The following is a 24,921-nucleotide window of genomic DNA, read 5'->3' as shown; positions in this document are numbered from 1 at the left end:
CCCAGGTACGAGGACTGTGCAGATGTCCTTAAAAGCATGTATAGTCTGCAGCTTTTATTTTTCTTATTTTCCACAATACATAATCTTTTAGCAAAAGATGAAGAGATAGTGTGAACAGCATTGGAGATATACAGAGTAGAGATGGGGAAAGACACAGACAAACAGGGGCTGTACTGTGAAATAGAGCAATTCTGAGTAAGAAAGAGGATTAGTTACTTTGTTACATGCAAAGCGCTGCCATGTGGCTAACATTTGCATGCTATTCCTCTTTTGAACTTCTAATGCCTGGCATGGAAGGATGAAGCTAAAAGACAACTGTATTGTATTGTAAATGCGCTGTGGTTGCATCTTAGAAGCGCATGAAACCCTCGGCTGATTTGGAAGTTCGTTTTCCGGTTCTGTAAAAACGGCAGAAAGGTACTACTGCGTCTGTCTATGCTTGTACATTTGCACACCGAAATCAAAACAGCAAACACACCCATTATTGATTGTATTCGCTGCCGGTGTGCTGCTTGCTAGCATAGCCTACCATGTTTTTATCCTTAAATCCAAATTGGCCTAGGGTTCCATTCCCCTTTAAGTATGCTAATAAGTTTATGTCCGTATATCTTTAATGATACGCATCAGTGTAATTAAAATACCATTAGCTTCTTAGCACCTCATAATGCAGGGTTTGCAGCGAGCAGACCTCATCTGATATCCGGCATGTTCTTTGCATCACCAAGTGGAAGCAGGTGAAAAATGCTATTATTAGTGAATCAGCTGGAACTTTGGCTGTGTGCCCGTTTAGTGCAAGATGATGAAAGAATCGTATCTGTTATGGCTACCCACACACACACACACACGCACACACGCACACACACACTTCCAGCTGTTGAAATATTTGCTCATTCGCTGTGACAAAAGATGCATTTATAACATGGATTTGTCAGGATATCAGAATACTCACCGCTGTATTACAATGTCTTATTATTGGCTTTAACCACCAAGTCTTTTGAAAATCTTTTTTCGACTATAATGACACTCCCAAAATAGAGACGCCAGGTTGAAAGTGGTTGACCTGGAAATGATAAAAAATGTCAGAAAAGACGACCATCGTACGGTGTCTCATCTCTCCTCTCTGTTCTCCTTTCAGGTCCCTGCGTATGAACTACCATGGACAAAGTGGTCATCTGTCTCCTGTTTCTGGGAACCGCAGTTACGATGGTCCATGCATGTCCCAAATACTGTGTCTGTCAGAACCTTTCTGAGTCCCTGGGCACCCTGTGTCCATCCAAAGGCCTGCTGTTTGTCCCCGTGGACATCGACCGACGAACTGTCGAGCTCCGGCTGGGGGGCAACTTCATCCTCAAGGTCTCCGCGCATGACTTTGCCAACATGACGGGCCTCGTGGATCTCACCCTGTCCCGGAACACCATCAGCGCCATCCAGCCTTTTTCTTTCATTGACCTCGAGACCCTGAGGTCGTTGCACCTCGACAGTAACCGCCTGACGGAGCTGGGTGCCGACGACCTCCGGGGCCTGGTCAACCTCCAGCACCTGATCCTCAACAACAACCAGCTCAGTCGGATCAACAAAGCGGCCTTCGACGATCCGCTGCTGACCCTGGAGGACCTGGACCTATCGTACAACAACCTGCGCAGCGTGCCTTGGGATGCCATCCGTAAGATGGTCAACCTCCACCAAATGAGTCTGGATCACAACCTCATCTCCTTTATCACCGAGGGGACCTTTACGGACCTGGACAAGTTGGCCCGCCTGGACCTCACGTCCAACAGGCTCCAGAAGCTCCCGCCGGACCCCATCTTTGCCCGCTCCCAAAACGGCGTGGTGTCGAGCACGCCGTACGCCCCTCAGCTGTCCCTGAGCTTCGGCGGGAACCCGCTCCACTGCAACTGCGAAGTGCTGTGGCTTCGACGGTTGGACAGAGAAGACGACATGGAGACGTGCGCTTCCCCCGGAAGTCTGAAGGGCCGTTACTTCTGGTCCGTGCGCGAGGAGGAATTTGTCTGCGAGCCGCCCCTGATAACCCAGCACACACACAAGTTGCTCGTGCTGGAAGGCCAAACGGCCAGCCTGCGCTGCAAGGCCGTGGGCGATCCGATGCCGGTCATACACTGGGTCACTCCCGACGACCGCTTGATCAGCAATTCGTCGCGAGCGACCGTGTACGAGAACGGGACCCTGGACATTACGATCACCACGGCGAAGGATTACGGCGTCTTTACTTGCATAGCTGCCAACGCGGCGGGGGAATCCACCGCCTCCATAGAGCTGTCAATTATCCAGCTGCCCCACTTGAGTAACCCTCAGTCGAGTAACGCCACCAACCGCACCGCGCAGCCTAAATCGGGGCTCTCCGACATCACCAGCTCCACCAAGGTCAGCAAGGGGGAGCCCAAGCCGCTGCCCGAGAAGGTGGTGTCCGTGTCCGAGGTGACCTCTGTCTCTGCGGTGATTAAGTGGACCGTCAGCAAATCCACGCCGAAGGTCAAAATGTTCCAGCTTCAGTACAACTGTTCCGAGGACGAAGTGCTCATTTACAGGTAAGAGCAACTACACCGTCTCCACCAGTGATTCTCAATCTCTCTAAATGTCAAGGACCCGCAGTTTGATATGCATTAGGCCACTGACCCCCACACTTTTCATCTCTGGGACCCCAATCTACACTCCTTCTCCCCAATCTAAATCCTTAGTGTTAACCCATTAAGACCTGAGGCCGATTATAAAATGTTTTCTAAATCCTAACGCTTTAAAAAAAATATATATATATTCAAAGATTTGCACAAATCTTCACGATTTTACAAAAATAGCAGATCTACAAGCTCGTAGCGCGGCACTCGCTGCCGCGCTATGAGCTTGTAGATCTGCTATTTTTGAATAGCCTAAAGAAATCTAAAAATGACACAGATGCGTTCCCGGTCTTAATGGGTTTTAAATGAACTCTGAAACTGTACAAATGGAACCAAATGGAGGGTCAATTTGGACACTCTCTGTGATACAGGCCTGCAAGGGTCTATTTGAATCATAACTCTCAATCATTTATAACCCCCTCAAGACCCCTGGGGTTTCCCAGGATCTCACATTTAGAACCAGTGGCCTACACAAAATCCAGTGTTAACCTTACCTTATTATATATACCGTAAAAATATAAATGATGAAACATGCATTAACCACTTCAGCCCTACATAGGCTATTTGAAAATGGCCGATCAACAAGCTCACAACGCGTCAACGCGTTGTGAGCTTGTAGATATGCTTGTAGATCTGCTTGCTATTTTAATTTTATTTTAGTACTTTTACTTTTGGTACTTTAAGTACATTTTGATGCTAATACTTTTGTACTTTTACTCAAGTACATTTTGAATTCTGGACTTTTACTACTACGTAACAGAGTACTTCTACATTGCAGTATTGTACTTGTACTTAAGTAAAACATTTGAGTACTTTTTACACCACGTTTGTGGTGGTTTTAAAACTTCCATGTGGTGCATGGCGGTGGTTTAGGCTGACTGAGTGTCCTCTCAGTCATACTGACTCATTGAATAGGCCCCTGAGCCCCTTACTATTGAATTAATCACCATTATCTGGAGGAATTTGATGTATTATTGTTCATATGTTATCAGGGACCCCCCAAGCTCCCACAGAATGGGGTGAAACTCCCCCGAAATAAAAAGTAATGTCGCCGAAGGTTAATTTCACCCTAAAGTGTTAGAGATATAAACCTTGGATTCTTCATTATCTGGGTTTAAAAACTCAAAACCAATATGAAGCCTAGGTGAAATCCTCTTCTGAATCGCTCATTAGAAATCCGACAAAGAAAAGGATTATGAGCCTTTACTCTTCAAGCCCCTGTATTGTAACCTTTGAGATTGAGATCTTGGGCTCTGTGAAATCAATTTCCTGTAGCACATGAGGTATTCAACTAAGATAATTAAGCAGTAAGTCATTTTATGCTACGCTTGTTAATTAACTTTGCCACTGAGGAGGAACCAATTGGGAAACTATTTTGCGGTTTCCACTTTCGAATGTGTCCACATCATACCTAATACCTTGAATATCTACTTCCTCACTACAAGACCCTCCGCCGTTTGCGGTTTCTAATATTTCTTATATATCTCTGCTGTCCGGCAGGAACCAGCTAACTCCAAAATGTACATTTTTCAGGAAATGACAAAAACAAAACAAAAAGTGGAGTTAGGAGGTTGTGTTCATCATTGATAAGAACAGCTGAATGGACCTCCAAGCTCACAATGAGGTTGGAGGTCAAAAGGGGGTGGAGCCTGGAGTCAGCTCAACCAGCTAACTCCACCCCCCTTTGGTGGAGTTAGCTGGTTTAGCAGAAAGTTTGAGGATCCAATGGAGTTAGCTGCTTTTGTCAGAATCACTTTTTAATACATTTCATTGGTTCAATATTTTTTTTACCAACACACAAACGTAAAGGGTGTTCAATAGCACTGATTTATGGAAAGAAAAATGCAAAAGCGGAAAAATGGAGTTAGCTGGTTCCTGTCGGACTGCAACGATTATACTGTACTAGACCATACCCGGTCGGCGCAGCGCAGCCGTGGGGGGATATGCGCACATGATCTGGCAACCCGGGAGGCAGTTCGTCCCATAGCTGGGCAGCCCCGTAACCATGGCGACAGTGTTTGACAGAAAAACGCTAATAAGAAGCTGAGATTTGATGAAATTGAAAAACGGGCTTCACAGTTGTGTTCAGATGGTAATGGTCGTTGGCTGTGTGCAAAATCAGAGCAATTGGTCCAGCCAGTGGGGAGAACCGGGTGTCTTCACCACCACTACAGAGGTTACTAGAATTATAGTAGGATAGTAGGATAGTAGGATAGTAGGATAGTAGGATGTATTTTATTTGTATTAATGTATTTTTTGCTTTTGTTTTTATTGGTCAGTCACAATTGATTGAACATTGATACACATAATTTGAGTGGATGGCCTTTAGTTTTTATGCTCCCTGGGCCTGGAATGAGCTCCAAAATGAGGTTGTAATGCCTGCTTGAATGCTTTTTTGGCCAGGACCTCCCTTGCAAAAGAGATTTCCACCTCAATGGGACGTGTCCTGGTTAAACAAAGGTTAAATCAAATAATAATGTTCAAGCTGTATAGCGCTAGCAAAGGAATTACATTTTCTATTATTCCAAAATATCTACTTTATTGGCTAGATCCATGTTTAAGTCAATGATTGATTGACCCTAAAGATTGACTAGCCATAACGGCGGTATCTCCTGCCTCTGAATTGCGTAGGAATTGGTTCAGGGGGTCTGGAGGGCCTATTGTGGAATGCAGTTACAGTAAGTTATGTGTCAGCCATAAACCTTCCCAAACACTCCAACTTGAATCCCAATGAACCCCTTTAGCTATACCTTATCCTATAAAAGGCTAAGGCGCCATCGCCCAACGTGATTTACTCCTCCTGCATATTCCAGCTTGTGAGTTGTTTAACCCCTTAAGACCGGGAACGCATCCGTGTTGTCATTCTAAGATGTCTTTGCCTATTCAGAAAATAGCAGATATACAAGCTCATAGCACGGAGTGCCGCCCTATGAACTTGTAGATCTGCTATTTTTGAAAAATTGTGAAAAATTGTGAATTGTTTTACTCAAATCTTTGCTTCTGGGGGATTCTACAAACGTTTTCATGTCAAGGACCCCCAAAACTATATGAATTTGGCCGCGGACCCCCCATCTAAAAATATTTTGTTCCAGGGACCCCCAGAAGCAAAGATTTGAGTTAAAAATGTTCGCTTTAAAACAATATATATTCAAAGATTTGCACACATTTTCATAATTTTTCAAAAATAGCAGATATACAAGCTCGTAGCGTGGCACTCGGCGCCGCGCTATGAGCTTGTAGATCTGCTATTTTTGAATAGCCAAAGTGTAAAATAATGCTTTTAAGCTCAAATCAAAAAGTGACACAGATGCGTTCCCGGTCTTAATGGGTTAATAAAGGATACGGTACGCTATGGGCAGGCAGAAGCCCGGCTATTAGCTCAGATATTGGAATAGCGTGTTCTATCGGAAAGAGATATTACATTGTCTATGTCGTCTGAGTGGAACTCATCATCCCCGAGAGTACGGTAATAAGGTGTGTTTATTTGATTTTGAAGCTGACACTCTCCATGCTGTTTTTCATGTTGGAGAAAATAGAAGAATATGCTTTTTCTTTGTGCCAATTTACAGTCATATAAACATCGGCTGACTCAACTGCCGTTTTCAGAAAATATCTCTCATCTTAATTCAAGTGGACCAAATGCACTCAGTATACTGAAAATATAAATGCATTTCTGTTGAGCTCTGGAAATGCCAGTCCAACCATACATAATGAGTAACAACAAAATATGCTGTTGATATAGAATATAGAATATCAATAGCATATTTTGTCATCACTCTTTCATTTGCATCATCTGATTATTCACTCGGTATTGTTAATTGAATAACAGTTGCCATTAATACTGGTTCATTTTAATGACATTAGTTGAGTTTATGCCAGTGTAACGAATGCATTAAAACATCGTTAGAAAGAGGTTTAGATATGTATTGAACTGATCTCCAGGACATTACCAGCTCATTTGTTTAATAGCATCTTCCCTAAGGGAATATTAGCTAGACAGAGGCATATTATTTTATATTTAACAGTACGCGTGAATTAAATTGAAAAATGTTTACAATTTAATATTAGGGCATAAAATCCTTATACTGTAAGGTTGATAATGTAACCCCAACCCAAAGCAGTGAAGTCTGTTATGTTCTACTGTATTATAATGGCTTTCATCCAGTGGTGGAAGAAGTACTCAGATATTTTACTTGAGTAAGAGTAGCAATACCACCATGTAGAAATACTCTGCTACAAGTAAAACGCCTGTGTTCAAAATGTTACTTGAGTAAAAGTACTAAAGTATTGGCATCAAAATATACTTCAAGAACCCAAACTAAAATCTTTGAAAATAGCCTATGTATAAAATAGGGCTGAAGTGGTTAATGTGTGTTTTATAATATAATAGTTGATCTGCAAATTAACTAATAACTAAAATGTTCAAATAATTGTAGTGGAGTAAAAGTTATGCAATATTTGCCTCTGAGATGTAGTGGAGTAGAAGTAAAAGTATTGGAAATTGGAAATACTTGGAAATTGGAACTACTCCAGTAAAGTGAAAGTACCTCAAAATTGTACTGAAGTACAGTACTTTGAGTAAATGTACTTTACACGTTACACCACTGCTTACAGTACATCCCCCTGGGGTTTGAATGTCAAAAGACAAACGAGATGATTTTAAATTGGAGTGAAGACGTAGAGAGCCCACAAAGAGGCCAAGTACAGCTCATACATAAACAATATTGCCACTGTACGATTTCTGTCTCCCAGGCCATACTTTAGAACGTGAAAGAGCCAGAGAAGGGTCCCAGAGTGCTGGTCTCCCTCAAGCCAAATGCATGATTAAAAATCAATCAGAGGAGAATGACAGGAGAATGATTGCATAAGCCCCCCCCCCCCCCTACGCTGTACATGTGAGGCAACGCGGCATCCTTCTGGTTGTGGGAAAGGCAATTAGCGATGAATAATAGAATGCATCGCCAATGGGTTGCCGGGTGAAATACTGACGGTCTGTGTGATTAAGGTGGGGTCCCGCGCTCTGCAGGATCAAAGCTTATAATGCGTATCGGCATACAGCAGAGTGTCGGGTCTATGTATCAATGGCTGCACCCTGGCAGAGAACTACAGTAGGAAAATGTTAGCAACAGTTAATTGAATGAATCGGTTGAATCGATTATTAAAATGATAATTGATCATTTCATTAAGATAATTGATTCATAATCGATCCCTATTTAAGGCATGGCATTATACAATAGGAGAAAAGTTTGCTTCTTGGGATTCTACAAATCAGTTTAAAACAGTTTTCTGAAACACTTATGTTGCTATAATATCAGTGGTTCTCAAACGTTTTCACGTCAAGGAGCCCTAAAACGATATGTATTTGGCTGCGGACCCCCATCTCAAAATACTTTGTTCCAGGGCCCCCCAGAAGCACGGATTTGAGTAAAAAACAATTGCTTTAAAAATATATATTCAAAGATTTGCACAAAATGTTCAAGATTTTTCAAAAAATAGCAGATCTGCAAGCTCATAGCTTGTAGATCTGCTATTTTTGAATAGCCAAAATATAAAATAATGGATAAAGTGGTTACACAGATGCATTCCAGGTCTTAAAGGGTTAAATGCGATGTTCAAGTCAACTGTCTGACGTTAGGAAAAAGAAACACTATGTTGTTACAGTGTGTAATGAATGTAAAATTAGTTTTATTTTATTCATAAATCAGTGTGTTGCCAGACAGTTGTCTGTCATCTTCTCTGTGGCTGCCTGCCATCCTCATGACTACGTCTCAGACTGTCTTCATCTACACTCGAAAACTAAAAGAGGAAAAGAGCATAGCCATAGAATGGCTGATATCCCATACATTGCATGCATGCATGTATTCCATATACAGCCACTTCATTTTCATCTCCACGGCATTCTAATTTGTCACGCTGTGTGTACTCAACAAATACTTAATTGCTGTGTCAATGGGTCAGCTCTTGTCATCAAATCCCTTTGAAAGTGGGGCAGAAAATGTATATTTAGTGAAATATCTCCACTTTTTCAAGAGATTCACATGGACCGTTTAGATGGGATGGCATTCAGAGCAGCACTAAACACATAATTAAGTAAACTTCTTTCAGTGAGTGCATAAGTAATCACAAATTGCCAGGTCTGATTTCTATTACTCTCACTCTGTATTAACCACAATGCAATGCACCTGTCAGAAGCATGATGTCGCATGATGTTGTTTATTTGCATCATTGTAATGTTATATGACTTGGGGGGGGGGGGGGGGGACATTGAGGGGAGGAATAGGCCATGCCGTTGCTCAATATTCATTAATTTCATATTTACAATGGGTAGTTATAAGTTTGTTTGTTCCGATTAATTTCCGTTTCCGGTGTGCTACAATGAAATGTGTCACTGCGAGGAAAAGAAAGGAAAAAAATACCACTTCACGTAGAACTACGCGACTGGTACGCTGCGCAATTATTTAGGTTTGCGTAGAACTACGCGATTGGCACGCAATGTGTTAAAGAATTAGTTGAAAAGATGAAGATACCTCATCAAGCGGTCCACGTGTCAATCACATTAAATTCTCATGTGATCACTGACAATGCAGGTGTTCATGCGTTACAATCAGCCGCACAAAATTAACTATTCCTGGAAAAACTCTCTTCTTTGGAAGATTTTCCTTCCCCAGAGACAGTGTTTCTTGTCTAATTACACGGTAGAATCCTGAGTGCAAGGGTCCATTTGTTTCCACGTGTACACTCTGAGTTAAGTTATCACTGACGATTTTACTGTGTACAAATTCACATGGGCTGGGTTTGTAGAGAGAGGAGGATAATCGCAGAGCACGCATTCAAGCACTGCAAGAACACAGCAGTTATCCAGTAGAGACGAACGGATTGTTTACATGCCGTGAGTTATTTTATGTCTCTTATTTAGACACTATGTTACCATTACTAATTCATGCACCAAGCTCTGTTGGTCTTGTCCTCCAGGCATGGCACAAGGTCAAGCTGAATAAGAATTACCTCATCGTAGCTTTCCAATCTCTGTCTAACCTTTGGGATGTAATAAAAGAAAAAAAGAGAACAAAAATGATAATGTCAGACACATTTAAATCTCTCTGTGGTTTACGGTGTCTGCTCTGACATTTACAAATCAAATCTGACTGTGCAAACTATATTCTAGGATGGATGGGCTTGTTGGAAGAAGGCTTTGCTCGGTGAGCCTAAATGCTGGAGCACAAACAGTGGCTCTTTCAAAATTTGACTGGACCGGCTGCACAGCTGGGGGATTAAAAACAACCTCTTAATTTCAGGCAAAGGGCATTGTAGCTATTTTCAGGGTTAGTATTTAATGGGAACAAGTTTGTATCAATTTACTGTAATCATTCTATCACCAAAACGAAATTGAAGCAACATCATAAAAAGTACCCAAAACATAGTCGGAGAGTGGCTGTTGAACCCGCAACTACTGTGTTGCTTCATGCATATCAAACTGTTCATATTGTGACCAATGAAGTCATCTTTCTAAATGACTCTGTGCATATAAATAGCTACTTAGCATGCTTCATTTGAACATTTCTTTGCTGATCTGCCCTGGTCCACAAGAACGAGTTGCTGGTGTAGTGCACAAAACGTGTTCTAACCTCATCTTGAACTCCCATATAGCTTAGCACGGCCATGTTGTTAATTTCATGCTTTTTTTCGTGTGCTCTCTCTGTCTTCCTGTAGGATGATTCCCATGGCAAACAAAGCCTTCTTAGTCTCTAATCTGGTCCCGGGGATGCAGTATGACCTGTGCGTCTTGGCCATCTGGGAGGACACTGCCACCGCGCTCACTGCCACCAACATCGTCGGCTGCGTCCAGTTTGTCACCCGGGACGACTACCCTCAATGCCAGTCCCTTCACAGTGGCTTTCTGGGCGGCACCATGATCCTGGTGATTGGAGGCGTCATTGTGGCCACGCTGCTTGTGTTCATCATTATCCTCATGGTGCGATACAAGGTGACCAGTGGCATTCCAACCAGCAAGCTGCCCGCCGTCAGCAACACATACTCGCAGACCAACGGCGGGATGAACCGGCTCAACGGCGCGCCGCCGCAGGTCAAACCCACCGTGGTGGTCATGTGCGAGGAGATGGTGGAGTTCAAGTGCGGCTCGCTCCAGAGCAGCCTCTCCTCCTCCTCCTCCTCGAACTCTCTGGACAGCCACGCCCACAGAGGGGACGTCGAGCGCTACAGCATGCACGCGAGCGAGTGCAGCACGCTCCCCGGCAGCAAGTTCAGGAGGCACGGGCCGGGCACCAAAGCGAGGGCCAACCTGGACCACCTGCTCGGGGCCTTCACCTCGCTGGAGCTGCGGAGCGCCGCGAGGGACCACCCGGCGGGGGCGCCCGGCACCTCCGCCATGTCCGGCGCCATGGTGGCGGTGGCGATGGCGCCCCCGTCGGATAAAGAGCCCCTGCTGGGACGCGCCGAATCCACCACCATGCTGGGCCGGCTCCTGGGGCTGCCCCAGGAGGGCAAGCCCAAGAGGAGCCACTCGTTCGACATGGGCCACGCGGGGGCCACGCAATGCCTCAGCAGCTACCCGCGCAGGATTAGCAACATCTGGACTAGGCGGAGCTTGTCCGTCAATGGCATGCTGCTGCAGTTCGATGAGGAGGGGAAACCCACGTTTGAGAGCACCGAGTGGGTGATGGAGAGTACAGTTTGAGTACTTACAGTCGAGCTGTGCGGCGTCGGGCCAAACTATGTATTCATTTCAGGAACTCGAGGGACCTCCGGGGGGGGGCATCTGCCATGCTGTACTGCATGAAGTTCATCCATGTGAATACTATCGTCTTTCTGTCCAAGTAAATAAGTGGAAAATACATTGAGATCGATGGTATGTTGGTGCCGGTGCACGGTTGGCCATGTTATCCATCCAACTGCGAATTGAAAAATAACGGTGTGTTTTTTTTTTTTAAACAACACAGAGATTGTGCGGACGTGCACAAAAACCACAGGGATTATCTCCAGAGGAAACAGGGGGGAAAGATAGACGAGAGAAATTCAAAGTGGATTTACCGCCGTGTTTATCAAAAGAGTTTTAAATTCCAAGAGGATCTGCCCTGACTGTGGTAAAGTGTATGCATATCACAATGCTCTTGGACTCTCAGCATGAAACAGGACTACTGCAATGGTAGCAGGAGCATGAGAGGAAATTGTGAAATGAAAGTCTTTTTTCTTTTTTTTTGGTTTTCGTATTATTTTTACTATTTATTATTTGGGGTTTCACGTCGCCTGGAAGGGGAAAAGCTCTGTTGTGGATGTTGTCATTGTAAATGGTGGCTAAGACTCAAACACAAAGATATTCTCTACCCCCCCCCCCAACACACACACACACACACACACACACACACACACACACACACACACACACACACACACACACACACCTCCCAATAAAGTATTATTTCCTTATTATAATTCCTCTCAAATTGCAATTACATAAGAATGAACAAAATTATAACATTTTAGAGTTACAATATGGATAGCTCTAAGTATTGCTAACGCTGACCCACAAGCCAGTCTACCTCAGGTCATGTATTATATGAGGTTATATACAGTACATACTGGAGAGAAAGAAACTACTACAAAACCCAAATGCACAAGTCGGTTTCACACAGACACACTGGAGCAAAAGAGAATGTCCCTCACTTTTCTTTTTCCCCCCCACATAAAACAGTCACTCAAATACCTTTCACAAAGTAAATTCCATTTGTTTCCGGCTCAGGTCAGAATTGTGCTGTGACAAAATTCCTATCTGAAAGCCCTGACAATTTGTGACAACTGTCTCTGTTGGCGGCAAAGGCCAGCGATGCGAGCAGAATGCTTGTCTCGGGATATGGTGTCCTAGTGCAGTGTTCCGCAGACAGGGGAGGAGTTCTTCCTGACCATTTTGTTTGCTTTAGCCCTTCTGGAGTGACAGCATGGATTTATAGGCGTGGTATAATTGACATTGACGAAGGTAAGAGAAGGTACCAGTCACAGATTTATCCACTTTAAAAGGGCGATTATGCTGCTTATAGGAAGAAGTTGAGAGGAAGAAGGACAACGTATCGCTAAGGCTAAATTTACGTTAGAAAGAACTGATTTCACATGATTGCATAGCACAAAACCACAGGTTTGTGTATTGACTGGGTTGATTTACTGGAGCTACCATTCATATTTAATTCTGTTTCATTCTCAATGGGAGTGTAGTGACATAATCACATGACAATAATTTGAATATGGAAATTATTTGAGATGGTGTTTTGTCTGTATTCAGATTACTGCCTTGAAACCACTGAGCTGTCACTGTTTATTACACACATTTTGATGCCTTCCTCAATATCCTGTCCATCTCTGCTGGGTTTCTTTTTTTTTTTTTTTTTTTTTACTGGTTCCTTCTCTAGGTGTACCATTCTGTATATTGGCATTTTGTACAATAACCGGGTGAGAATGTAAAAGGGGAAACTGTGCAGTCGTACTTATTTTTATTTTTGTTCAGCAAACAGTGAGAAGGTGCTTTACTGTGTTGTACCAAACATTGGTGGTTTCTTAGCCGGCACAATGACAGGAGGCTCCGCTTGGCATGACTTGGGAGAGAGCCTTATCTGTCAATACCTTCACTCCTGTATGGCAGTGGACTCTGTGTACGGAACATGCTGTTTCTACTGCATGTTCATGTCAAGTCCCCTTTCATTTTGAGATCTAAGAGCATCATATAAGTGTGTACTTGACTTGACATGCACTGTATACAATCCTGAGCGTTAGCGTAACTCTGAGAGTGTACAAAATGTAAACGTATTGGGTTACATTTGTGCACCTTCGGAGAGTTACGGTGTCGCTGAGGAGGATTTTACTGTGCAGTCATGATTCTCACCTGAGGTTGTAGGAACAAAGAAAAAAAAAAGAAGAAAAACAATGTTTCTCTGTGAAAACATTTTGCTACAAAAATGATATAAAATGTTGATAATTCTTACGAACCAAATTGGGTCTTTTGTGTTTGACTTTCTGGAATGTTACACATATTGCTCACGTTGTCACATTTAACAGGGTCATTCTCACACTAATTGTGGTAATTCTGTCAGTAGCATTGTGTAAAAAAAAAAAAAAAAGAGAAATAAATAATGTGCCTTTGGATTGTAGTTACATTCATCAATGTTGACAATAAAATATCCAAACCTTTTCAGAATGGTATACGCTGGCACAAATTAAGTTCATCCTTTCGCCACTAGACAAGTCACATCGCTGTCAACAGCAACAGAAGCTATACAATCAGGGGGAGTCGAGTCCCCCCTCCCCCCCGCTTGCTGCTTGTGTGTTCCTTGAATGAGAGGGCCGCTTCTCTCCCGAGGTCCAGATGCCGTAATCAGGACAGTCATTGCCTGACTCACCTCAGCACTGTCCTTATTACAAATCACCAGTACAGGCAGCTCCTGGCCAGAGCCCATAATAAGACCTTAATTCATATAATCTGTCAGGGAAGGTGCTTACGGCAGCATGAAGTAAATATAATCTGCAGAAAGGGCCAAGCGTTCGCTTGATAAGCTGCCTGTGTGCACCTGCTCTATAGCCCCGGGGGGGAACACGGCCCCTGGTTGTCAAACAGCTTTCGAATGCAGAGAGGCTGTTATATCACGCTGGCTGTCATTATACGGAGGGATTTTCAAGTTCTATTTCGTCGCTGTCAGGTGGAAACCTTGCATGTCCAAAACCGTTACTTTCCAGGAATTTGGGGGGGAAAAAGAAGAAAGAACCTGTCTTCTAAAGGATCCCATGTATTCATTATTTAGTCACAAGCTCTTGTAATACTTTTCACTGATTCAATATTTATAAAACACGCACACACACTTTTTTTTCATAGCACAAGCTTGTAGATCAGCTATGTTTTGCTATACTTTTGTGTGACGCTGTAGTATGCACAGTTTAACTGCTTCAGTAACTCCTTGGACCATGTCATTCACTCATCTCTCCATCGCAGCTTCTTGCTCTCAGGAGAACCTGTTCCCCTGTCGTCAGCCTCCAGCACAGAGGTACGCCCAGGCAAGGATAACTTTTATTACAGTTTGTAAAAGTGACAGCTTCATGCTCATTGTCTGATGTGACTTTAAGGTTGAAATGTAAATCAGTGTGAAAGACTTTGACCATATTCACGTTGCACCAGATCTAAGGGACACATAAGTACAGTCAATTATCATATTGTATTTTCATAATCTTTTGGAATATCTTTCCTCTCCCAAAATGTGTCACTACCGAAACATGTAGAATTACCTTAGAATAAAGATACTTATATGAATGTATTAATTTATTTTTTCATCCTCCCCTGTACAGACTATTTCAAAAAATTAATGTAGGTGATTTCTACAATTAAATACATTAAAATGAATATTCTAACTGATTTTTTAATATTGAATTCTTAAGATTTATCAAAATTAAATGCTATATTTCTTTGTAAAATTATAAAGTTGATTATATTGATTTCAGAATTAACGATAGTTGAAATTACACATACACCTAACCAATCATTATCATAAAATATTGGTTGATAACGCACTATCTTTGATTTTTGACAAAATAACTGGTGTTTCGGTTGTGACTGCACTATTTCGGTAGTGACTGTATTGTTACGGTAGTGACCATAGTATTTTGTTTACAAGGCTGTGCCATAGTCACTTAACTCTTTTTGCTAAACATTCATTGTTGACATAACACATACACCTAACCAATCATTATCATAAAATATTGGTTGATAACTCACTATCTTTGATATTAAACACGTCTATGGGAATTCAGAACAGGGGGGAAAAGGTTTTAAAGGTTTACGGTTCTAGAGGTTTTAAATCTTCTAAAGGTCTAAGCTCTAATTCTCTAAAATTCAAATGGTATGTCCTAAGTAGGCCGAACGTTGTAGAGTTGGAACGGAGTTTGTAGCTAAAAGTATGAAGGACTAGTTAGGGGTCAAAAAACGGGCCAAATACGTAGTGACAACAACGTCAGTGTGCTCGCTAAGTATATACTGTTAGGCACATACGTGAAATGTGTCCTCTGCACTTTAACAACCAACAGCCTCAAATCACTGTAAGATTGCCACATTGTTGACCTGACCTGGAATCGTACCCAGGACATCCAGGACCTCTGGTTCACCAGGCAGGCCCACTAACCACTCAGCTATGGCACTCCGATTAACATCATGTCAGAAAATGAATGGAAACAAAAGTCTGACTATACTGAGTCAGAGTCAAGCTTTACAAAATGTAAGTTGTGTAAAAAAAAAGTCTGACTATACTAAGTTGTTATTTGTTTGTTTAAGTCAGGCTATACTCTACTCAGAGTCATAAGTTTACAAAATGTACTAAAGTACAGTGAACGTCTGTGCGGTTTGTCTTCATCACTGAAAATAACGTACATGTAAACAGATATAAAACTGCTGTCATGTGCAGTTGGGGTGAAGAAACACAACCATTTCACTCCTAGTAGTACCTATTTGATTTGACATCCTGACTTGCTGCTGTGGCTGAGGCTTGAACCTGTTACCTGCGGCTCACTAGTCAGTGACTCTATCCATTCACCTACAGCTGTTTCCTTGTAATCTGTGGTTCTAAAACGTTTTGTTGTCAACCCCCCAAATTGACATGTATTTGGGCAGTGGACCCCAATGTGAAAAGATGTAGTGTCAGGGCCCCCCATGAAAAAGATTTATATTTATGCTGTAACACATTTTAAAGTTATTTGTCTTGTTTGTTGTTCAAGTCAAAGGACCAGGAAGACTGTACTTGAGAGCCATCTGTTAGCTCAATGGGTTGAGACACAGTATTCATGATCCAGAGGCCATGAGTTCAAATCCCATTGATGTCTTTCCTATGAGTCTTTCCTTTGCAGACTGGCTTCCAGAAGATCAAGTGAAAACCAGCAGGAAGGCTGTATTTGTCATCCAACTGTTAGCTCAATGGGTTGAGACGCAGTATACATGATCCAGAGGCCATGAGTTCAAATCCCATTGATGTCTTTCCTATGAGTCTTTCCTTTGCAGACTGGCTTCCAGAAGATCAAGTGAAAACCAGCAGGAAGGCTGTATTTGTCATCCAACTGTTAGCTCAATGGGTTGAGACGCAGTATACATGATCCAGAGGCCATGAGTTCAAATCCCATTGGTGTCTTTCCTATGAGTCTTTCCTTTGCAGACTGGCTTCCAGAAGATCAACTGAAAACCAGCAGGAAGGCTGTATTTGTCATCCAACTGTTAGCTCAATTGGTTGAGACGCAGTATACATGATCCAGAGGCCATGAGTTCAAATCCCACTGGTGTCTTTACTGTGATGCTTTCCTTTGCAGACTAACTTCTAGAAAAACAAGTTAAAAGCACCAGGAGACCTGTAACTCTCAGCCAACAGCATAGCTCAACTGGTAGAGCGTCTGTCCAATAACATGACTTGACTTCACTTGAGTGGGTTCGATTCCCACTTGAGTGAAGTTTCCCCGGTATCTTGGGGCAACGGATAAATTGACTGATATCCTTAGTGATGCTTCCCTTTGCAGACTAACTTCCAGAAAACAAGTTAAAAGCACCAAGAAACCTGTAACTCTCAGTCGACAGCATAGCTCAACTGGTAGAGCGTCTGTCCAATAACATGACTTCACTTCACTTGAGTGGGTTCGATTCCCACTCGAGTGAAGTTTCCCCGGTATCTTGGGGCGACGGATAAATTGACTGATATCCTTAGTGATGCCTGATATCCTTAGTGATGCTTCCCTTTGCAGACTAACTTCCAGAAAACAAGTTAAAAGCACCAAGAAACCTGTAACTGTCAGTCGACAGCATAGCTCAACTGGTAGAGCGTCTGTCCAATAACATGACTTCACTTCACTTCAGTGGGTTCAATTCCCACTGGAGTCAAGTGTCCCCGGTAACTTGGGGCAACGGATAAATTGACTGATATCCGTAGAATAACTTGTAGGAGTGTGCTGGTTCAAATCCAGTTCAACCCAGGACCGAGCGGTCCTGGGTTCGATTCCCACTAACGTCAAGTCCCCGGTAAATTGGGGCAGCGGATAAATTGACTGATATCCGTAGAATAACTTGTAGGAGTGTCCTGGTTCAAATCCAGTCACCACCTTAGTAACTGAGACCGAATCTGGCCAATTCGGTCTCAGTTACTGAGATAGATAGAGGGTGTGTAGAGTGGGCGGAGTAGAGTAGGGGTAGAGTAAAGAGGGAATGTAGTGGGAGGAGTAGGACTAGGAGTAGAACTAGAGTAGGGGGCCAGAGTAGGAGTAGAGGCCAGAGTAGGGGGAGGAGTAGGGCCAGAGTAGGAGAAGGGGTAGGGCCCAGAGTAGGGGGAGGAGTAGGGCCAGAGTAGGAGAAGGGGGAGGGCCCAGAATAGGGGGAGGAGTAGGGCCAGAGGAAGAGTAGGGGGAGGGCCCAGAATAGGGGGAGGAGTAGGGCCAGAGTAGGAGAAGGGGGAGGGCCCAGAATAGGAGGGGAGGAGTAGGGCCCAGAGTAGGGGGAGGAGTAGGGCCCAGAGTAGGGGGAGGAGTAGGGCCAGAGTAGGAGAAGGGGGAGGGGTAGGGCCAGAGGAGGAGTAGGGGGAGGGCCCAGAATAGGGGGAGGAGTAGGGCCAGAGTAGGAGAAGGGGGAGGGCCCAGAATAGGAGGGGAGGAGTAGGGCCCAGAGTAGGGGGAGGAGTAGGGCCAGAGGAGGAGTAGGGGGAGGGCCCAGAATAGGGGGAGGAGTAGGGCCAGAGTAGGAGAAGGGGGAGGGCACAGAATAGGGGGAGGAGTAGGTGGGAGGAGTAGAGGCCAGAGTAGGGAGCCAGGAGAGGGATATGGTTTTGGTTTCTGTATGGAGGTGAAATTTTATTAGAGATTTGCAATAAGAGGACAACTAGAGGGAAATAGGAATGTTGGCCTTAACTACATTCCCTCCACCACCTACATACAGAAACCAAAACCATGGCCCTCTACTCTCCCCCCCCCTACACTCCTCCAGCCTCTACTCCTACTCCGGGCCCTACTCATCCCCCTACTCCTGGCCTCTATTCCTACTCCTGGCCCCTATTCCTACTCCTCCCCCTATTCTGGGCCCTACTCCTCCCCCTATTCTGGGCCCTCCCCCTTCTCCTACTCTGGCCCTACCCCTCCCCCTTCTCCTACTCTGGCCCTACTCCTCCCCCTACTCTGGGCCCTACTCCTCCCCTCCTATTCTGGGCCCTCCCCCTTCTCCTACTCTGGCCCTACTCCTCCCCCTATTCTGGGCCCTCCCCCTACTCCTCCTCTGGCCCTACTCCTCCCCCTATTCTGGGCCTTCCCCCTTCTCCTACTCTGGCCCTACTCCTCCCCCTATTCTGAGCCCTCCCCCTTCTCCAGCCCTACTCCTCCCCCTACTCTGGGCCCTACCCCTTCTCCTACTCTGGCCCTACTCCTCCCCCTACTCTGGCCTCTACTCCTACTCTGGCCCCCTACTCTAGTTCTACTCCTAGTCCTACTCCTCCCACTACATTCCCTCTTTACTCTACCCCTACTCTACTCCGCCCACTCTACACACCCTCTATCTATCTCAGTAACTGAGACCGAATTGGCCAGATTCGGTCTCAGTTACTAAGGTGGTGACTGGATTTGAACCAGGACACTCCTACAAGTTATTCTACGGATATCAGTCAATTTATCCGCTGCCCCAATTTACCGGGGACTTGACGTTAGTGGGAATCGAACCCAGGACCGCTCGGTCCTGGGTTGAACTGGATTTGAACCAGCACACTCCTACAAGTTATTCTACGGATATCAGTCAATTTATCCGTTGCCCCAAGTTACCGGGGACACTTGACTCCAGTGGGAATTGAACCCACTGAAGTGAAGTGAAGTCATGTTATTGGACAGACGCTCTACCAGTTGAGCTATGCTGTCGACTGAGAGTTACAGGTTTCTTGGTGCTTTTAACTTGTTTTCTGGAAGTTAGTCTGCAAAGGGAAGCATCACTAAGGATATCAGTCAATTTATCCGTTGCCCCAAGATACCGGGGAAACTTCACTCGAGTGGGAATCGAACCCACTCAAGTGAAGTCAAGTCATGTTATTGGACAGACGCTCTACCAGTTGAGCTATGCTGTCGACTGAGAGTTACAGGTTTCTTGGTGCTTTTAACTTGTTTTCTGGAAGTTAGTCTGCAAAGGGAAGCATCACTAAGGATATCAGTCAATTTATCCGTTGCCCCAAGATACCGGGGAAACTTCACTCGAGTGGGAATCGAACCCACTCAAGTGAAGTGAAGTCATGTTATTGGACAGTCGCTCTACCAGTTGAGCTATGCTGTTGGCTGAGAGTTACAGGTCTCCTGGTGCTTTTAACTTGTTTTTCTAGAAGTTAGTCTGCAAAGGAAAGCATCACAGTAAAGACACCAGTGGGATTTGAACTCATGGCCTCTGGATCATGTATACTGCGTCTCAACACATTGAGCTAACAGTTGGATGACAAATACAGCCTTCCTGCTGGTTTTCACTTGATCTTCTGGAAGCCAGTCTGCAAAGGAAAGACTCATAGGAAAGACATCAATGGGATTTGAACTCATGGCCTCTGGATCATGAATACTGTGTCTCAACCCATTGAGCTAACAGATGGCTCTCAAGTACAGCCTTCCTGGTGCTTTGACTTGAACAACAAACAAGACAAATAACTTTAAAATGTGTTACAGCATAAATATAAATCTTTTTCATGGGGGGCCCTGACACTACATCTTTTCACATTGGGGTCCACTGCCCAAATACATGTCAATTTGGGGGGTTGACAACAAAACGTTTTAGAACCACAGACTACAAGGAAACAGCTGTAGGTGATTGGATAGAGTCACTGACTAGTGAGCCGCAGGTAACAGGTTCAAGCCTCAGCCACAGCAGCAAGTCAGGATGTCAAATCAAATAGGTACTACTAGGAGTGAAATGGTTGTGTTTCTTCACCCCAACTGCACATGACAGCAGTTTTATATCTGTTTACATGTACGTTATTTTCAGTGATGAAGACAAACCGCACAGACGTTCACTGTACTTTAGTACATTTTGTAAACTTTTTCAAATATGAGTGACTGACTATCATAAACAATGCCGAGGCTCCTCCCTGACAATATCGCCGTGGCAGTTTGTTTATTTTTGGACCACAATTCTTATGAGACGATTCTATGATGACCCAATGTTATTCTCCATAGGGAAATGACTTTACAACCCAGGGGATGGACGAGTGACGTCAGGACTTCTGTACTCTGGGTTAACATGTGCATGTACAAACTGGATGTATCCACTAGAGGGCAGTGTTGCCCTTCCACCCCGGTACGCCTCTCGGTCGGTCGGAAGGAACGATCAATTATAACAATTGGGGGTCAGGCAAACGAGCTCGACCATTTCATCTTCAGGGAACAACAGGAATGGAACAGATGTTTTCACATATACAGTATATTATTTTATTCCCAATGTGCAATGAGGTCATTTTTGAACGTCCCATTTTGGTCCCTGAAGGGTGCAGAATGAAAGTTTTAATTGCGTCTTTGTCGGATGTCTTCTGAACGTCCAAACCTCTACATAAGGGCTTATTCTAGTCCAAATGTGGTCATCTTTTCTACGTCAAATTTAGACTAATTATAGACATCTTTACCCCAATCTTAGTTTTTGTTTAGTTGATGTTTAGTCTTCTGTTTGTCCTTTTTGAATTTGTAAGTTTTATTTGGCCTTGTTTTATGTTATTATATTGTATTGTATTGTAGCTCCCCATGTCCCCTTTCCCAAAGGACCACAATTGAAACAAGCCTACGGGCTTTCTTGTGTTTTTTATCCTTTTGAATTTTAATATTCAATAAACTAATCAAACAATCCACTTCTTCTAGGCTCGGTGCATAACTGTAATCCCCATTTCCTGTTCATTTTCCTGTAGCTTTAACATAGTTAGTAGTTAACATGCTGCTAAGCTAATCAAACAAAGCTACAGGAAAATGAACAAGATCAAATGGTTATGCCACCTTCTGAAAACTGGGAATACAGTACACAGAGGTTTACAAACAAATCACAATTCAATACACACTTATTTCCTTATTATCTCTTTATTCTTCTTGTGAATACACAGCTGCGCAAACAAATGTTCCACAATTACAGTATTCCACATATTGAATATTTGTGGACTGGAACTAGACCCCCTGAAATGGAATCTAGTTCATAGGACCACAATGGAAACAAGTCCCCAGGACTTGTGTTATCCTTTTAGCCTTAACGTACCTCATGACGTTTACCTTCCTGACTAATTAAGTATTAAAACAAACAGCAGATCAAGCCAGCTTTAAATTATTTTTGACAGAACAGAAGCGGGACAGCCACTTAACTCCCACAATGTTGTTCCATGCAGTCTAGCTCAAGACTGAATACAGAAGGTCATACAGAAGGACACACACACACGCACAGAGTAGTCACTAGGGCTGATTAAGCTTGATCCAGAACAGAACAGTTAACTTCTCTTTTTTTTGTTTTTACACGTCAGAATCAGGTTTATTGTCACATCACAGGTTTACAAGGTACAAAAGTGGGTGAAATTCGTTTTTGTACATCGTTCCCATTGCAACGTTAATTTCCATAGAAAGAAGAGGGGGGGGAGAAGAAGAGGGGTGGGGGGCAAGTGGGAAGGAGATCAAACAAGACAACAACAGAAGGCCAAACAAGTTATCTACATATTTACAAAGTACCTGAGATAATAAAAACTAAGGTGCCAGAGCATAGCAGCAATGTATGTATACTGTGCATGATATACTTATGGACGTTAAGGTGCTTAGAGAAAAAGAGCACAATTAAAAAAAAGACAAAAAAGTCAGTGGGTTATACATGGGATTAAGGTGCAAAAGGTCAGCGCGTGTCCACCTAGGGTGGACTGACCCTGGTATAATCCGCAAGTAGCTCCATGAGGGAGAGCAACAAAAAAGTCATTTGTACCTGGTGTAGTCCACAGGTATGTCCGAGGGGGGCTAAGTCCACGTCACTAGTCGAATGAAAATAAAATAATAATAAAACATAATAGCACAGCCTACTTTGCAGGGACACCCTTTTTGCTTGGGCCGGTTCCACAACAACTGAAAAATATTAAACAAGTGCTGTACTGAATAGCCAGGGTAAGGTCCAACCAGAGCTACTTCGTTGAACACAACACAAGTTCAAATTACACAATACTGTACAATACTGTGACACTAAGATCCCCCACAATGGACAGTGAAAGTTCAAGTTAAATCAGTCCTGAGTGCCTGCTGTGTGTCCTCCGCCTCCCCTTCTCGCTGGAGCATGCTTGAGGTGGTCTGCGGCATGCTGCCTTATGAGGTCCTCTGTGGCTTCTGGGTCGAATTTCATGACTGCATCTGCATAGTAGAAAAAGACAATAAAAAATGTGCAACGGCAACATGCTGTCCTAGTCCCTATCTGACATAATACACAGCTCGATTGAACTCCTGCCATCTGGTAGGAGGTTCAAGAGCTCAGGGGGAAGCACCAGCAGGTCATCCAACAGCTGCCCCAAACCATCAGAACCCTGAACCCATGCTCGCCATATATTGCCCCCAAAACCAACATCTTGAAAGACGGATTGCACTTTGAATGCATCAGCACTTTTTACCAATGTTGTCTGCTCTTTACTTTTTAATGTTTGCCTCTTTTTAATGTGCACCATGAGTTGTGGAGAATGGTATTTTGCTCCCCTGTTTGCCTAGTGTGTATTGTGGAAGTGACAATACAACTGATTGTGAGTCTCCATATTGACATGCAAAAATGCTTGTACATCCACAACTTGTTTAATACAAAGCCATCTCCCTTCTACACCTAACCACCAGTTATTTAAAATGTTATGATAGCAACGGTAACGGTAGACAGTTGGCATTGTATGTTTTTATGTCAACAGGGAAGGACATGTTTTACCCAATTACGTTTAGATTTGTCCTTGGTCAACATGAAATATGGGCTTACCTTGTATTGCGCTGAAAGTCGCAGTCTTCTCTTTTTCCCCCTTCATGTTCAACTGTGCCATCAGACTGTTACTGAAGAGCCTTAAGAAAAACAAATTACATTTAATAATGTAGTAGGATTAGGATTTATTGTAAAACATGGTATAAACCCTTTATACTACTAATTTTCACTTCATGTTCAACCATTATGTCATTGACATGACATAACAGTGGATTCAGGTGTTAAGCTAAAAAAAAAAAAGGCAAATTAATGGAAACATGCAGTCAGGCGCTCATCTAGAAGAATTAACCAAATAAGTGTTCACACATTGAAAACCACAGCGCACCCAAACATCACACAGGGGTTAATTCATAGTGTATGTTGAAACATACCTGTCAAGAACTTTGTGGACACAGTCCTTAACGTCCTTCCCTCTATAACGGGAAAGTTGCAGCACCTGTTGGAATAAGTCCATGAAAACTTTCACTGACATATCCCAGAGGAACGTAAAAAGTGTGCGAGTGCATCTTATGCTGTTCATTACTTCCAGACTCTTGAAAAGCCTACCAGGGTATTAAAAGCTTGGACATCACTGAGGAGTTGCTCCTCTCTCTGGAAGTCCTCCATTCTCTCAACATGACTGGCCACTGAAGAGGCAGGTTCTTTAATGAATATTGATATGGTCAGGACCTTCTTCTGGTATACTGAAAAATAAGTGTACATTTACACAGAGAAATGTTATAGACACCACCCTACAATGATACAAAACACTGATATAATTGAAGAGCAGTTTTTGTGTCCCGAGAGGAGACAGAGAGAACAGTAAATGAAGAAAGGAGAGAATGGGCATTAGAGAGAAGGGTTGCAAATTAAGTGTCCCCCAGTTTTTTGGGGTCTTCATTGAAATAGCTCAGAACTTACCTTGTGTTGGCAATGGGAATGCCCATGTTGGCCTCTCAGTCACTGCATAGCACCTGTAATAAGAACAAAAGTACATTTTAGAAATTACAAAGTGATATTTTTGCATTAAAACTTTCCAAGACAGATGACTATACATTAGATGAGAAATAATAAATATGTCATATTGTAACAATTAGGGGTGCACGATACTACTTGCTGAATTGTAAAGGTTTTGATTACTGACAACTCACCATGCCTGACCGTGTTCCTGGATCTATCATGTCTGGACCTGACAGAGTGCCTCCGAGCTGTTGCTGTACCTGGAGTCGTGGCTGGTCCTGGACCTGATGCTGTGCCGGTATCTGACACTGTGTCTGGAGCCATCACTGTGCCTGATGGCTGGAGCCATCACTAAAGACTTAATACTTGGAC

At 43.5% G+C, this 24,921-nt stretch overlaps 2 protein-coding genes across 2 annotated transcripts in view; one reads left to right on the top strand and one right to left on the bottom strand.

Moving 5' to 3' along the window:
- LOC311036523 (leucine-rich repeat and fibronectin type-III domain-containing protein 2) overlaps window positions 1-11,524 on the top strand; it is a 49,952-nt gene extending 38,428 nt beyond the window's left edge. The window contains exons 2-3 of the mRNA XM_084045253.1: window positions 1,136-2,546; window positions 10,344-11,524. Of these exons, the coding sequence (XP_083901379.1) occupies window positions 1,156-2,546; window positions 10,344-11,328 (2,376 nt within the window). The 5' untranslated portion in view covers window positions 1,136-1,155 and the 3' untranslated portion in view covers window positions 11,329-11,524. The remainder of the gene's footprint in view (window positions 1-1,135; window positions 2,547-10,343) is intronic.
- A 10,920-nt stretch (window positions 11,525-22,444) lies between these two features.
- Window positions 22,445-24,224, bottom strand: LOC311036674 (uncharacterized protein). The gene is made up of 4 exons (XM_084045513.1): window positions 24,157-24,224; window positions 23,982-24,046; window positions 23,611-23,690; window positions 22,445-23,009 (listed from the first exon to the last, which is right to left on the bottom strand). Exons 1-4 carry the CDS (start codon window positions 24,214-24,216, stop codon window positions 22,885-22,887), a joined length of 330 nt encoding a protein of 109 aa, XP_083901639.1. The 5' UTR covers window positions 24,217-24,224; the 3' UTR covers window positions 22,445-22,884.
- Between the last annotated feature and the right edge of the window lie 697 nt (window positions 24,225-24,921).

This window comes from Gymnoscopelus microlampas (assembly GCF_963454915.1).
Source record: "Gymnoscopelus microlampas genome assembly, chromosome: 20".
NCBI classification, from domain to species: domain Eukaryota; kingdom Metazoa; phylum Chordata; class Actinopteri; order Myctophiformes; family Myctophidae; genus Gymnoscopelus; species Gymnoscopelus microlampas.
The sequence above is the reverse complement of the archived record's forward strand: the minus strand, read 5'-3'. Positions and strand labels throughout refer to the sequence as shown.

Bases quoted from the DNA above. Each gene is read 5' to 3' on its own strand.
- LOC311036674 (XM_084045513.1), bottom strand. From the start codon at position 24,216: ATGGAGGACTTCCAGAGAGAGGAGCAACTCCTCAGTGATGTCCAAGCT. The intron at 24,047-24,156 runs GTAGGCTTTTCA...TTATTCCAACAG, and splicing joins TCCAAGCTTTTAATACCCTG to GTGCTGCAACTTTCCCGTTA. The intron at 23,691-23,981 runs GTATGTTTCAAC...GTTTTTCTTAAG, and splicing joins GTCCACAAAGTTCTTGACAG to GCTCTTCAGTAACAGTCTGA.